Source organism: Polypterus senegalus, chromosome 9, assembly GCF_016835505.1.
Source record: "Polypterus senegalus isolate Bchr_013 chromosome 9, ASM1683550v1, whole genome shotgun sequence".
Classification (NCBI taxonomy): domain Eukaryota; kingdom Metazoa; phylum Chordata; class Cladistia; order Polypteriformes; family Polypteridae; genus Polypterus; species Polypterus senegalus.
The window spans coordinates 137,268,968-137,285,346 of record NC_053162.1 but is presented as its reverse complement, the minus strand read 5'-3'; the positions used below and the strand labels follow the sequence as shown (position 1 = coordinate 137,285,346).

Below are 16,379 nucleotides of genomic sequence, written 5' to 3'. Positions count from 1 at the left end.
CTACAGGAACAACACAGTTATTTATTGTAGCGTAAGCTAGCACTCTCCTATACACAGACAAAGCAGACAGGCAGGATCGTGGCCAGATAGATAGATAGATAGATAGATAGATAGATAGATAGATAGATAGATAGATAGATAGATAGATAGATAGATAGATAGATAGATAGATAGATAGATAGATAGATAGATAGAGTGGAGGACTGCCGGCTTGGTGCTCTGGCCCTCACCCCCAGGCCGCCAGGAGGAGCTCTCCCGACAGCAGGATCGTGCCCCGAGTTCCAGCAGGGCCTCATGGACTATGTAATGTTTTTACACAGCCCTGCTGGATACCTTGGGGACCACCGGGAGTCGCTGTAGGGGGGCTCATGGGCTCTTGTGTGCCCTATAACCCAGGAGTACGTCACGGTCACGTGACGGGAAGGAACGACGTGCTCCCGGGTGAAGAAAAGAACTGTTTACCCTGACCCGGAAGTAATAAAGAACTATGGGCTTAATTGGACAGGAACACCTCCAGGTCAGGGGCTATAAAGGTGTCGATGCCTCAGTCCAGACGCTGAGTTGTGCTGAGAGGGAGAGGAGCAAAGTGTCTGGGCGAGGAGGAGTGATTAGTGTGTTGAATTTGGTTTATAATTAATGAGTAGTGTGGAAGGTGCTTGGTGCACCGTGTTAAAAGAAAATAAAAAGTCTTGGACTTTTACCTGGTGTCTGGAGTTGTACCTGAGGGTTCAAGGGAGCACTAGCGCCCCCTACTGCCACAATAGATAGATACTTTAATCCCAAGGGGAAATTCACATAATCCAGCAGAAGTATACTGATACCAAAAAAAAACAATATTAAATTAAAGAGAAATAAAGATGCATGTAAAAACAGACAATAACTATAATATAATAAGAGAATAATGTTAGCGTTTACCCCCCAGCTCGGGTGGAATTGAAGAGTTGCATAATGTGAGGGGGAACGATCTCCTCAGTCTGCCAGTGGAGCAGGACAGTGACAGCAGTCTGTCACTGAAGCTACTCCTCTGCCTGGAGATGACACTGTTCATAGAATGCAGTGGATTGTCCATGATTGAAAGGAGTTTGCTTAGTGTCCATCGCTCTGCCATATATGTTAAACTGTCCAGCTTCATTCCTACAGTAGAGCCTGCCTTCCTAACAAGTTTCTCCAGGTGTGAGGCGTCCTTCATCTTTATGCTGCCTCCCCAGCACACCACCATGTAGAAGAGGGTGCTCACCACAACCATCTGGTAGAACATCTGCAGCATCTTATTGCAGATGTTGAAGGATGCCAACCTTCTAAGGAAGTATAGTCGGCTCTGCCCTTTCTTACACAGAGCATCAGTATTGGCAGTCCAGTCCAATTTATCATCCAGCTGTACTCCCAAGTATTTATAGGTTTGCCCCCTCTGCACACAGTCTTCTCTGATGATCACGGGGTCCATGAGGGGCCTGGGCCTCCTAAAATCCACCACCAGTTCCTTGGTCTTGCTGGTGTTCAGATGTAAGTGGTTTGAGTCACACCATTTAACAAAGTCTTTGATTAGCTTCCTGTACTCCTGATGCAGCCCACAATAGCAGTGTCATCAGTGAACTTTTGTGCGTGGCAGGACTCCGAGTCGCATTGGATGTCTGATGTATATAGGCTGAACAGGACTGAAGAAAGTACAGTCCCTTGCGGTGCTCCTGTGTTGCTGCACACAATGTCAGACCTGCAGTTACCGAGACACACATACTGAGGTCTGTCTGTAAGATAGTCCATGATCCATGCCACCAGATGTGAATAATATAAAAGTAATACTGTTCCCTGCATTTATAATGTTCCTTGCATCATCCATCAACAACAGTCGCTTATAGTACGACCGCAATTGCCCCAGAGTTGCTTCTGCGGTGTTTCTTCACAGCCCTGTGAGTCTGCACTTGCCCTGGCAACAGACAAGCAATCTTCCATAGACGTGGTAATTACTCTTCAGAATGTACTTCGGCGTGTTATCCCGTCGGGGGGAGGGGGGGGTCCCAAAGGAGTTCAGAAACCTCACAATACGTTTACAAACCAGGTATAATAATATTGTTACTATTATATTATTATAATTATGCAGTATTTAATGTAGGCACCATACGCCACCTGAGCCCCAGCACAGAGCCTGTTCAGGGTGTCTTTTGTGTGGATTTTGCATGGTTCATATCCTTATTCTCATGAGAGTTCATCCACTAATGCAGTCGAATGGTATGATATTAAAGTAACTGATCAACCTAAATTATGTTGGTCGAGGAAGTATTCCATACCAGACTGGCAGTGTGGTATAGTGAATAAGGAACTTGATAGTAAGCCACAATTTGCATCTCAAAATCAATCTAACTGTGCTCCCACTGTAAAAAAAAAAAATGGAAATAGGAAAACTTTATATGTGTACTTATAAAGGATATCGGGGTAGTGATGGATTATACAAAGGCAGGGTAAAATAAAATTACTGTGCTTTGTATTTTACTTGTTTGCCATAAAATGGAATAGTTTTAGAAACTGATTCCAATCATTTCAGTTATTTATGATGAAACACACTCCAGACCCACATGACATTGTAATACAAAAAGCAAGCTTATTTCATAATTTAAAATGCTAAGAAACCATGTAATTCTTTTCCTATTTAGACTGACAAGTCTGGCTGTGCAACACAAGTTGTGGAGCTTGAAGGATATGCATTGAATTCTACAGGATATGAAAGCTCCTTTACAGCAGATGCTGAGTTAACTGAAGTAGGGACAGGTACTTATCTAATTTTTTATTTAATTTTGTTTGTAAGAAATCACCAGCACTAGTGTGCTTTACATTAAAAATTATTTTACAATCTGAGTCATAGATAACTTGAGTAATGTCCTGTCAAGTTTTTTTTACACAGGATGGCATGTTCAATGTTTTACTCACCTTTTGTTCTTTAACTTGATCTATAAAGTCTTAGTCTCTGGAGCAAAAGTATTTGTTCCTGGAAAAACATATTTATAGATGTCTCTGTTTTGCCTTTTTGTATATCAGAGAAGAAACAGATGTTGCAGAACAGTCTTGTTTTCTTTCAGTCCTTCTGACATTCAGATTTTCAAGTGAGATTTACTGTATATTGTTCAAGATGCACCTGTGTTGTACTTCACAATGTATATATTCTATTTCTTCAAGCAACAGAAACTGATTAGATCTATCCTGAAAATAATGCAAATATGTGTATTTTACTTTAAGTGTATCAGAAAGTTAAAGAGAAATACAGGATAACTAGTGAAATGATCTGTCTTTGATTGATGTCTTTTAAAAAAAAATTCCACTTTCTTTCTACCCAATCCAGTGTGGTTTCACACATCCAATCAAAATAAATATATAAATAAATAAGTTCAGGATCTTCAGTGTCACTGCCTTCAGCTCATTTTTTGTTTATTTTTATTTTAAATTTTATTAATGGAACTATATGAGAAACATCACCTGGATGCACTGGAACGCATCATCAGTGATGTATCCTGAGGTCATTGGGCATTTCGGGTCTTGCAACATCATACACCCTCGCTCAGGCAACCCAGCCGGGGTTGATCAATCCCCAACCTGCATCCCAGTAGCGATCCACAGATCAGCCCTCTTTTCCCAAAGCTACCTTGGGGCTTTCCCTGTGGCTTCACTTGCGGATTTAATGGCCCTCTTTTTGGCCGCTCCTGTTATGCCCAGCCGTGTGAGAACTCTGCAGAGTGAGCGTCCTGCAAATCCTCTGTAGCCAACTTCTATGGGCTCATAGAGTACCCTCCAGCCTCTGTCCCTGCACTCCTCCACCAGCTCCTGGTACTTGGTGCCTTTCCTTTCACTAGCTTCCTCGATACGCTCTTCCCAGAGTACTGTCAGTTCCAGCATGATCAGCTGTTTTGAGGCCTCAGAGATAATAATCATGTCTGGATGGAGTGATGTTGTTACGATCTGCTGCGGGAACTTCAGCTGCTTTCCCAAGTCAGCCTGCAGCTGCCAGTCAGAGGCTGTGTAGAAGAGGCCTGTTATTACTGCCTTTGCCTGGGATTGCTCTCCCGCTTTAATGAAGGTAACTGCCTTTTTTGAACCGTAGAGGAGTTTGCTTGTGTTGATGGCTGAAGCCAAGCTTTCAGTCTTCAGAACATGTACTGTAACACATTAGCCAAGTTTAAAACAACAACCAAACATATCATTTATGACTTCACTCCAACTGGTGTGTAAATAAATTGAACAAAATTCTACAATATATTGTTGCCCTATGGCATAGCAATGGATTGTTTAGATTATGCAAAGCACAAGGGCCTACAAGCTTGCGGGGCCCGCTCAGGGGCCATATAGATTTTTTTAATTTATTTATGATAACTTAAATCAGTTGCACAGTTCATTGTATTAATAATTCACAGTTTTTGTGGCATGTTTGCACCATCACCAGGCAAGTCCAATCCAATCCATGAGGATATTACGTATTCGGCAGGCCTACAGTTCACACAAATTTATGCTTCAGTAGTTCAGTGGCTCGGAGCTGAATTCGACGTACAATACTGCTTAGTCTGCCTTACAGCGAAGTGCACATTCCCAGATTTTGCGACCTTTGGCGTGCCATAGCGGATGTGAACGAAAGTTGAAGGACGTGAATAATATAAATGAACATTATTACTGTAAATAATTGTTACTTTTGTACTTTGATTTGATGTCAATGGTTTTCGAAGTTCGAACTCGTAAACGTTAAATCATAGCGAGTCTGTTGTTAAGTTGTGGTTCCCGTTAGTAGGCATGTGCCGAATATTTGAATAATTTAAAGTTTTTTCATATTTTCACCATACAATGCCATTTTGGCCAGTAGCAGCAGATCTGGGAAACATTATAAGAGTGGTGCTGCTAAACGTAAGGCATTCCTGCAACAGAAATTGAAAATGTTATGCTTACCAATATTTCTACCTTTCTTAAAACTGAGAAAGGCCAGCGGTACGAACTGAGAATGCTGATGCTGGCGAATCATTGCAAAAGCAGCAAGCAGGTTATGCAGACAACCGAGTCTAGAAGCAGCGACACAATGAATTCAAATCAGGTGCTATCTGCTGAAACCGTTCAAACTGGAGAAACTACTGAAGACTAACAAGCAATACAGTTTATATGACAAAGCAATTTCCTAACGACAAGGCAAATTTCTTGGAACCATTGACACTTGACTATAAACAATTTGTGATTTCAGTAGCTCCATGTCAGTGATCTGAAATATTTACACACGATCCAAGTCAAAAATGCTAGTGCTTCTCTGACTCATATTACACTAAATATCAATCAAGCAGGGGTCATCAAAAACTCATCAAAAATTACCTCAGAAGCGCCATGTGGCAAGACAGACTTAGTGGCTTGGCTGTACTCGCAATCGAAAATAAGCATGCCAGACAACTTGATGTGTCAAACATTGTTGAGACTTTTGCACAACAGAAGACACGCGAGCGGGTATTTTTATGTACTAGTGATATAAGTAATATAATTTGTGACATGTCAGTCAGTTCAATTTTTGTAAGCTTTAACAGTTTAACATATCTTATCTGTTTATTGTGTACCTTAGTATGGCTTACTGTGAGGATTTGTGAGTGTGACCACTTTATGATATCCATTTCCTCAGAACTTGTGCAAAACAGGTTGATTGTGTGGGAGTATCTTGTCAACCGATGTCGTTTTAATTTGGTGCAAATTGAAATTGCTTCATTTTATAGCACAGAACAGTTTTTACTTTCCAGCCTACGTTACATTTTAATCATCTTACTTCACAAAGTTGTCTTGGAAAATTAAACACATTTTACATATATTTATGTATTACTACCACTACTACTACTTACACCTCCTTAATTCAAATCCCAGAGTTTATTTTCGCTAACTTCAATCATCTGTAATAAAGTGATTAAAAAAATTATTACAATTTCAGTTTAGGGAGCTGGGTTGTTTATCACCATCGTGTGATCTGATAATGATGCGGTCGCAGACGCCACTGCCCAGCCAATCCCTAGGATCTAGCTGCGAGTTAATTACTAAGAGTTATGCTAGACAGGAGGCGCCCACCTCAGGGCCCTGCACTAGGGTCTTCAGCAAGCTGGGTATGCCACTGTTGTTGCTGCATACCTGTTTGATAGAAACGATAATGGTGACTGGGTGTACTAAAAAGGCTTAAATCAGGATCTTGTATGATTTTTTTTCCCCCCATCCATAACAAAGACTAATGTAAGTAGCCTGCCAGTGTTCTTATGACAAAAAAACATGTAGCTTTTTCTTACTATATTTTTAAAAGTCCTGTTGTTAACCTGTCCTTCAGACACTGTGTGCCATATAACTAAGGTTTTGTTGTAATTTACTTATAATATACAATCCTTTATTACTTAATAGCAAGTTTTGCCTGATTTTATTTATGATATAAAATAACAGTTTAAAATGAATAATTATGTACCTTTTCCGCTTCCATCATGCCAACTCTGCTATTATCTCCATTGAAAAGGTGTTATACTCCAAGCAAGTTCTACTGCAAAATTCACTCATGTTTTGGTTAATGTCAAATTTGAGGATACACCAAACTCATACAAACAAGGAATCCCTTTCAAAGGAAAAGTAAGTAATAGCGTGGTCCTCAGGTGCTGTTTTATGCGTCTTTTCAAAATGAAATATAAACTGCAAACATTTCTGCCATCATTTGCTTAAAGTTTCTTCAAAGTTGATTAAATTACTTTTGAGAACTGTACTTCATAATCATTTTGTTTGCAGCTAACAAAATATCAAATGTTTCATCAGTTATGCACAAAAAAACCAGGCACAGCCTCGATATTCATGGCGATTTAACAGCAATAGGGTGTAAGGTAAAATGTGGACCAAAAGTTAATTACAGAATAAATAGACTTTTACTCACACAGTGTCAATTTTCAATGACCAAATCAAAGAGTACACATCTTTAACATTTATTAGGAAGCTAGAATACCTAAAGAAAAATGTGCACAGACATGAGAAGGACATGAAAATTGCATGCACTGATTGACTAGGATAGGAGATAAACATGGATCCTGGGAGTCGTAAAGCAAAACCACCAGGATTCCATTTGCTTGCACTACACAGTAGTAGTAATAATAATAATATTACACAGATTAACATATATGTAATTCATCATGTTGTTGCTCTCTGGCACCATGACAAATAATTTTGATATTTAATTAATTTTATATATCTTATAATCTTTTGTACCCTCAGCAGTATCTGTTCTGAATCAGATGAAGTAGGTTTTCTTTTTTTTTTTTTTTTATGGTTTGCTTGTCTAATGAGTGTGTCAAAAGGGAAATTTCTGTGACCCCTTTGGGGCACAGACAATAAAGTCTTATCTATCTATCTATCTATCTATCTATCTATCTATCTATCTATCTATCTATCTATCTATCTATCTATCTATCTATCTATATTTTAGCATCTGTAGCACCTAAGACACATTTCTACAAACTCACTAATTGTATGCCTTTTAAATTTTCATTCATACTATATGAGATTTTGCACTTTATTTCTTAGACAGAAGTCTTAAAATTTTACTATTGTTTTGTGGCCAGAATTGTCTATGTGTGTTGTTTGCAGATATAATGTTTATTTAGCAGACTGGCATGCGGTGAGTTTATAATATTGCTGATGAATAACAAAGTGACACTTTTAACTAATATGGTTACTATGAAGTGAACTACATACAATATGACCAAACTTTGCATCTGTAAACATAAATGCTGATAAATTACAATATCACCTAAGCTTTAGAGTGCTGCAATCATTTATCAAGAAACCTGCCCTGACGTAATGATTTGTTCAGAGTATTAATGACAAATCTTTCACATTAAACACCAAAATTCCTTTAGAAGATTTTGCAGTTCGCAGGGCATGCCAATATTCAGTCAATCTGATTTCATCATGCTTCTGCTGTCCTGGAGGTATATCAAATGCATATTTTGGCAATAAACTTTCAAAATATTCTTTGAAATCATAAAGCATGAAATATACAGTATGTATAAAACCACACCATTTATTTATACTAATGATCAAAAGATTCTTGTAGGAACTTTACACAAATGTTGTGAATGTTAAAAGAAAGGTTCATTTTTTAGTCTAAGGGAGGAATGTGGATGCTTTTACATACAGTCCCTGATAAATGAAGTCAGATACAAACTTTAAAGATGATTAGCTAAATGGAAATAACTGTCTTGAAATGATAACTTTGATGTAGATCAAGTAACAATGGAAAACAGAGAACCAGTGAAATCAGATCCACAACCAATACTATATCTATTACCCTCTTGCCTTGCCAGTGTTTCTGTGGTACAGTACTTACCATTCTAAGTATACAGTTACATATATTTTTAGTGCTTATGTTTCCTATTAATATTATAGTTTTTGGTCTGCAAATAATTTATGTCAGGACTCTAAGTATTTTTTTTCTCTACTTCTTAGATAAAAGTGAATCAAGCTGAATCCTCTCCAGTGGCTAATGAACAAGTGTTCCTTGACATATCCCAATCTGGAATCAGAGAAACCCAAGTCTTGAACACAGAAGGGAATGGTGTGGCCTTTTTTTCATTGAACACTTCATCCTGGTATTACAGTACTGTTAGACTAAAGGTATGTACCTTTTCTAAACTACCCTATTATTTTTAATATAACCTGCTTTTGTTAATACTGTAGGTTCTTACTTTCATGCAGTAAAAGGTACTAATGAGCTCATGCATGTAACTCAAAAATGGGATAAATGTTTTGTAATTGTATACTGAAATAAAATGATTGTAATGTCTGTTGGCAATAGTGTCCTTCACAGTAAATCTGCAAAATGTAGTAATGTCTAAATCCATGCAGTTGATCAGTACACAATTTCTTTAGTTAATTTGATGTGTATTGTGTTCCACTATAAATGAAAGTAGAAAACTATAAGGTTACACTTACAGGTTCAGAACCTCACCTTCCATTATGATGCTTTGCAACTTAATAACTTTGTCTGAGCTCAGACTGTAAGAATTTTTTATCTTAAGTTGATGATTTAGAATGTCAGTCTCAAGTAAAGTACTAAAGTCAATGCAAATTAGCTAATACTTGATTAAGTAAATGTGTGCATTTCTCTATAGTTAAACACTGAAGCAGGAAATGTCACAGGGCATGTATTAAGAGTTAATTTCTTGATATTTTCGTGATTCCTTGCTCGGCAGTTTAATATCAGTACACATGTGCACCAAATCGATGAATTAATTGCCATATGGCACAGTGATTGAGGTAAGAAAGTGAAAGAGACAAGAGAAGCTAGTTTTGGATGTACTTTTTGAGGCTGGCTGAGACAATATCCAAACTGATGAGGCATCTGTAGTATTGCAGGGAGGGTGCTTGTGGATGAGTCTGTAAGACCAGGATGGGTCAGGTCTGCTACGGATTTGAGGAAGCAGAGGAGATGGAGAGGTGCGGCAGAAAGGGGGAGACTCAGGCAGGGTGGTCTTTCTGTGAGTACTGGCTGAGTTGGCAAGGCCAGGAGAATTTGCAGGCGGGATTTTCCCTACTAATGAAAAGGACAGGTTACATTGTGAACTTGATTTTTATTAGGATTATTTTTAAAGTTAATACTTATTTATTTTTTACTTATATTCAAATTTTTTTAATTAATATTTTTTTCTTCATTCTTTAAAAGACTTTAAGCAAAGTTTGCACTTAAATTCTCTGTTCGTTTGAAAGAAAAAGTTAGTAATCTTTTTACACAATAGAGCTCTGTCTGCATCCTCACTTGCTTTTGTCCATCTTTGTCTATGAGCTGTGCGATGTCCCATCATGGGTCAGTTGTCCATTGACTGTGAGCAGTACTTTGTTACACCCATAAAACAAAATCAAATTAGGTGGGAAATATCTCATTCTATAAACAAAATTTTAAATTATATGGCAAAAGTCCTCATTCTGTGAATGAAATGCACATAAAGATACTGTATACCTTATAGACCAGGGGTGTTCTAAAAATATATTTAATATGTAAAATATTCTACAAATATAATGAAATATTGCCAACACACAAAACTTGTTCTTAACTGTATTGTACTTCTTAGTTTTAACTAAGGCAGAGCTACTGTCTTGAGTAAGACAGCGTCTTCAAATAATAAACACAGCCAAAGAAAAATTTTGCTACAGGTAACCAAAAATGGCAGAACCAAAGAAACGAAAAATAGAAAGTGAGTGCAGAAAATTTCAGGCACGGTAGGAAAATGAGTATTTCTTCCTAGAAGTCAAGGGAAAGTGTGTCTGTTTGATTTGCAATTAAACTATTGCAGTAATGAAAGAGTATATAATTTGCAGTGACACTAAGAAATCAAACATCCAACCTACACGTCCTACACTGGTGTCGAGTGAGAACAGAAAGTTCAGCAAATGGCAGCTAGTCTGCTAGCTCAACAACAGTATTTTTTACGTGCTAACAAAACACAAAAGAAAATGCCACATTAGCTAGTTACGAGGTAGTGCAATTCATTGCCTGACACAGGAAACCTTTCTCAAATGGTGACTCCATAAAACAGTGCCATACTAAAGTCGCAGGAATAATTTACCTGGAGAAAATGCAGGAATTCAACAACGTTAGCTTGTCCAGAAACACAGTTGTGCGATGAATTGAAGATTTGTCATCTGAATTAAAACATTAAATGTCAGACAGAGCTTGTGCTTTTGATTTTTACTTGATTGCATGTGATGAGAGCACAGATGCCTCAAACACCACACAGTTTGTGCAGAAAACTTTTACATAACAGAAGAGCTACTTGATCTTTGATGTTTTAAGGGAGTAACAATGGGTAAGGACATTTTTGAAGCTGTGTCAGATGCACTTGACAAGATGGGACTTAATGGGACAAGCTATGTGGAATTACAACAGATCGGACTTCATCAATGTCAGGTGAGTGCAAAGGAATGGCATCTGTGGTGTGCACTAGGGTGCAAGAGAGTGGAAATGAGGCTATTAAAATGCACTGTATCATCCACCAAGAAATTCATGTGCCAAGACAGTCCAGCTTGATGATGCAATGAACACTTTTGTGAAAACAGGGCTCTACCACAAAGAATTTCAAGCTTTTCTATCTGTTGTTGATGCTGAATACGGGGACCTCCTCTACCATTCTGATGTGCGCTGGCTAAGCCGCGGCTCCACACTGCAGTGGTTTTATTCCCTACAATCATAAATCAACCAGTTTTTGAAAGAGAAGGACCGACCTCTTCATGAGCTGAGTGACCCTCTATGGTTGGCAGACCTAGCTTTTTTAGTTGATCTTACTGAACAACTGCCTAAAAGACAAAGACCAGCTTGTGCCACAACGAACATGAAAGCATTCTGTATGAAACTCCATCTCTTTAAGTCACAACTACTTCCCCACGCTCTCCAAAATCTTTTCCAGAATACAAGCTTTCTCCTAAAAAGGGGAAATATGTGTCTGTGATCACATGTCTCATGGAAGAATTCAGTCAGCGCTTCCAAGATTTTTCTTTTTCTTATCTGATGATATTGTAATGCTACAATAATAAATTACGTTACAGTACTAGATAAACACATTTTTATATAGGACCTTTTCTATCTCATCTCAAGGTACTTTACAGTACGAAAAGTATTGTATGGAATTTTTTTAGATGCATATTTTTTAATTGATAATAATTGAATATGATTAGTTGTCGTCAAAATACTCGTTAATTGAAATTAAAATCTGAATAGACAAAGTATCTATTTATTATAAGAAAATCATAAAAGGAGGTGGTATGTTGAAGAACTAAATTATTTGCCCCATTATTTTAAACCATTCTTCCTTAATAATCCTGTCATGTCACAAAAATAATATTTAATATTCTTTATTTTATTTACAGGCATATTACAAAAAGGATAATGAAACCTACACTTATGGTTTGGTCTCTCCCAGTTATCATAGTGCAGATCTTATTATAAAACCCTTTTACTCCATAAGCAAAAGTTTTGTAAAGATACAAGACATTAATGGGGAGCTTGAATGTGAAACAGAAGCGAAAATCATCACCGACTACATCATAAAAAGAGATGAGCTTGAGGAGGGGGCAACATTTGTTGAGTTCTTCTACCAAGTGAGTAGCCAAAAAATCCTTATGTAAAATGTCTACCGTTATGAGTATTCTTTTTAAAGTTTTTATATTTTGGCATTCATTTATAGTTAACCTTTTTCTGTGTCCTCCAGGAGACTAGATTTAAATCATGGCCCAGTTGTTCTCTGTGTAGAGCTGCATTGTTTCCTCATGTCTGCACCACCTTTTCTCTTCAGATACTCCAGTTTTTCCATAGACATGCATGTTAGATTAACTGGCAGTTCTAAATTGGCCTGAAGTGAGCAAATGTAGCTGTAAATGGCCCTTGTTTACTAGTACCATGTCCACTGTGGGTTGCCTCTTTGTGCCCAATGTTGTCACCAGCTAACCCCTGGCCCAGAGAAGAATAACAGTTTAGAAAATGGAAGGGCAGATGAATGTATAAACTCATGCTTTGATTCTGAGAGAACCATAGTTAGAAATTATCTATACTAATAAAAGGCAAAGCCCTCACTGACTCACTCACTCACTCACTCACTGACTCATCACTATTTCTCCAACTACCCGTGTAGGCAGAAGGCTGAAATTTGTTAGGCTCATTCCTAACAGCTTACTTACAAAAGTTGGACAGGTTTCATTTCGAAATTCTACGCGTAATGGTCATAACTGGAAGCTATTTTTCTACATATACTGTAATGGAGTTGAGCTCGAAAGCCGTGGGGGTGGAGTTTCGTGTGACATCATCACGCCTCCCACGTAATCACGTGAACTGACTGTCAACGCAGTACGTAGAAAACCAGGAAGAGCTCAAAAAAAGCTGAAGAAAACATACATTATATAATTAAGAAGGCAGTGAAACAATTAGAAGCGAGCGAGTGACATATAAAACCATATTCAGCAGCTCACGTGAACTGACGCAGTGCGCAGACAAAAAGCAACAGTTTTAAAGAGTGCTGAACAAAAACCGAATTACACTGCTACACTCAAATAGACAAACCACACGCTGTGGTGCAATAGTAGAGGTTTCGCCTCTAGCGCCGACGTCCGAGGTTCGATTCCCGAGAGGGGATGCACTTGAGTATGTACGCGCGCTTTACGATTCATTTTAGCCTTGCATCCCCTTGGTTTGAGACATATGAAAAAATATGCGGTTAACGCAGAAAGACAGATCACCAATTGAAGCTTTATGAATAATGGATACTTTATTCACGATCAATGATTGTTTTGGTAAAGCCATACTCAGTGTATTCATTAGATGAACGGTAAAAAAGTAAGAGCGTGGGGAGGGTAACTTATTGAGGCACGCAGGCAAAACCACAATAGCATGTGGGCTCGATGTACTGTAGTGCGCGTCAACTCGATCTGAATTGCTCGATAACATTCGAAAAAATATTTCTTTTCAAGTTCTATTTAGTCCATATGTTATATATGTTATATATTATTGTTATTAATGGCCCGGCGATATGAAGAGCTGGTAAAACAATAAACTACAGATCCCATAATGCAGCGCTTCAGCTGCCTTTTTGAACACTTACCGCTTTAATCAAGTCTAGCTTATGATGCTGCAAGTTATTGCGAAGCTAGCCTACACGATGCCGAAGAGAAAAGTTGATTCTGAAAATAGAGCCTTTAAAAACCAATGGGGGGCTGAGTATATGTTTACTGACATTGCCGGAAAACCCGTGTGTCTCATTTGTGGAGCTAATGTGGCTGTAATTACAGAATTTAATCTAAGACGGCACTATGAGACAAAACATCAAGATAACCTGAAAGACCTGAATGCAATGCACAAGATACAGAAAGCAGAAGAGTTAAAGAAGAATCTGACACTTCAGCAGATGTTTTTACCCGTGCAAAATCACAAAGTGATTCCAAGTGAAGCTACTTTTATGGGAAACACAAATGCACTAGTGCAACTTGCCCCACTTTCCCTGTTGCCAAGTAATGTTGAACCAAGTCGGCACAACGGTGTTCCCAAATACACACTTTGCTGATAAACTGAGCGCACTGAGCACTGAGTTCGCACGCCGCTTTGGTGACTTTGAAGAACAAAAAAAGAATTTTGAGTTGTTTCGCAACCCATTTGGCGTTGATGTGGAAACTGCACCTGTGCAGATTCAGATGGAGGTGATTGAGCTGCAGTGTAATGGCACACTGAAGGCAAAGTATGATACTGCACGGCCCACACAGTTTATTCACCCCATTCCCGCAGAAATGCTCCAGCTCCGTCTACATGCGGCTCGAACCTTGTGCATGTTTGGTAGCACATATCTGTGTGAGAAGCTCTTCTCAGTGATGAAGACTAACAAACAGCACACAGGAGTCGCCTCACTGATGAGCACCTGCAGTCCATCCTGAGAATCTCCACAACACAGAACCTCACACCAAACATAAACGAACTTGTTGCCAAAAAAAGATGCCAGGCGTCCAGCTCTGATAAAATGACATAAGAGCAAAGGCAACTGAATGATTTGATTTGTTATTGCTGAAAAGAACAAATTTAATTTATATTTCCAGGTTTTGTTATGCACCATGTTCATATTTGAATTTGTATAATTTTGACAGGATATATTTTTATGGAGAGCAAAATCTTTTGGGATATTTAAAATTTAAGTTTATTTGTTATATAATATTACATAAGAGTAAAGAAATTTCAATGTTTGTTCTTTTAACATTTACTTTATTTCTAACTTGTATAATTTAGACAGGATATATTTTTATGGAGAGCAAAATATTATAAGTTATTTAAGGTTTGAGTTGATTTATTCCGTAATAATATTCTGTTGACTAAATAAAAATTCCTTCTATTTAAAATTTAAATAGAACTTGAACAGATACGATAGTTCATAATATCCAGGCAGACTTGCACGTAAGAGCGGGAGTCATCCGTTTTAACAAGCAGCATATTGCACTGATACGAAATAGCCTGCCCATTTAATTATTTAGGAATGGATAAATAAATTAAGATTTTGTACAAATAATGTTTTTCATTTTTCTTCCTTCATGGATTCTGGCACCCCCAGCAACAGTTGCTCGCACCCCAAAGACTGTATGTATGTGTATATATATATATATATGTGTGTGTGTGTGTGTGTGTGTATGTATGGATATGTATATATATATATATATATATATATATATATATATGACAGCAACACTCATCACTCACAACAGTGACAAAACAATTACATTGACAATCATGTTACGTTATATTCAAAATGTTTCCTTTTCTTTTTCATTGCTTCTTTAACACACTGCTTCTCCAGTGCGAAGCACTGTATTTTACTAATATAAGTATTTTACTAGTGTAAGATAAAGCTAAAAATGTTAAAGGGTAAGTTCTGTATTTTTCAATACAAAGTTATTTCTTCATAACGGTCATATATATTAGTTTGCCATATGAAACTGTACTTTAAGTTTAATTATTTTAAACTTAAAAAAACAACTACCGCTCTTGCTTAAAGCGAATGGGTACCAAGGATCCTTTGTAAAGAAAAGCCTTAAAATTTATAAATATGTCCACTTTCAAATAACAAAAGTTTAGATCTAAGAAAATGTGCTTTTCAGGTTTCTGGGGCATGCTTGTGACAAGTAAATTGAAAATAATACATTTTACCAGAGATTCTATTTAGCATTTTACCAGGCTTATCTGCTTGCAACAGCTGTTGTGTGTGAAATTATGACAACTCAATGCCTAGCAAGCTCATTACATCCTGTATTGTTATTTTACATAGCTTACAGAAAGTGATGCACTCCAAGGGGCAGCATAGTAAAAAAAAAAGAAAATATGAGTTTCAGTGTACTTTCTACACATAACAAATCTGAACTGAACTGTTTACAGTGCATTGCATTTGTAATTAAAGCCTCTTTGAAAGAAGCAAGTCACCTTTTTAATGGTGTGTCATGGTAATGCACAAGAAAAAAAATTATGAAAATGAAAAAGATAAAATATACGATACAGCAGATTGAAGCGCCACAAACCAGTTTTCATTTTTTTAATGCAAGACGAGTCAGTTTTGTTGAGGATATAATAATAAAAAAACTGAGCAAAATGTTTTTGAGTGATTAAATTGAACTGACACAGACGCTGGTAGCAGTCAATCCTTAAAACATGGGGAGAACATGCAAACTCCACTGTAATGCCAGAATGACAACTCTGCACTACCACTCTGCCTATGCTAAAACATCTGTACTAAATTTACTAAATTTCAGCCAGATTAAACTTATGTTAATTTTCCTTGCTAAAGTGGCACAAGTGTGTGTGTATTCACCCTGTAATGGACTGGCACCCTGTTTGGGGACCATTTCTG

At 37.6% G+C, this 16,379-nt stretch overlaps 1 protein-coding gene across 1 annotated transcript in view; it reads left to right on the top strand.

Moving 5' to 3' along the window:
- LOC120535852 (alpha-2-macroglobulin-like protein 1) overlaps positions 1–16,379 on the top strand; it is a 117,030-nt gene that overhangs the window by 29,760 nt on the left and 70,891 nt on the right. Inside the window, exons 9-12 of the mRNA XM_039763967.1 lie at positions 2,649–2,763; positions 6,494–6,603; positions 8,467–8,634; positions 11,881–12,111. Coding sequence (XP_039619901.1) covers positions 2,649–2,763; positions 6,494–6,603; positions 8,467–8,634; positions 11,881–12,111 — 624 coding nt within the window. The remainder of the gene's footprint in view (positions 1–2,648; positions 2,764–6,493; positions 6,604–8,466; positions 8,635–11,880; positions 12,112–16,379) is intronic.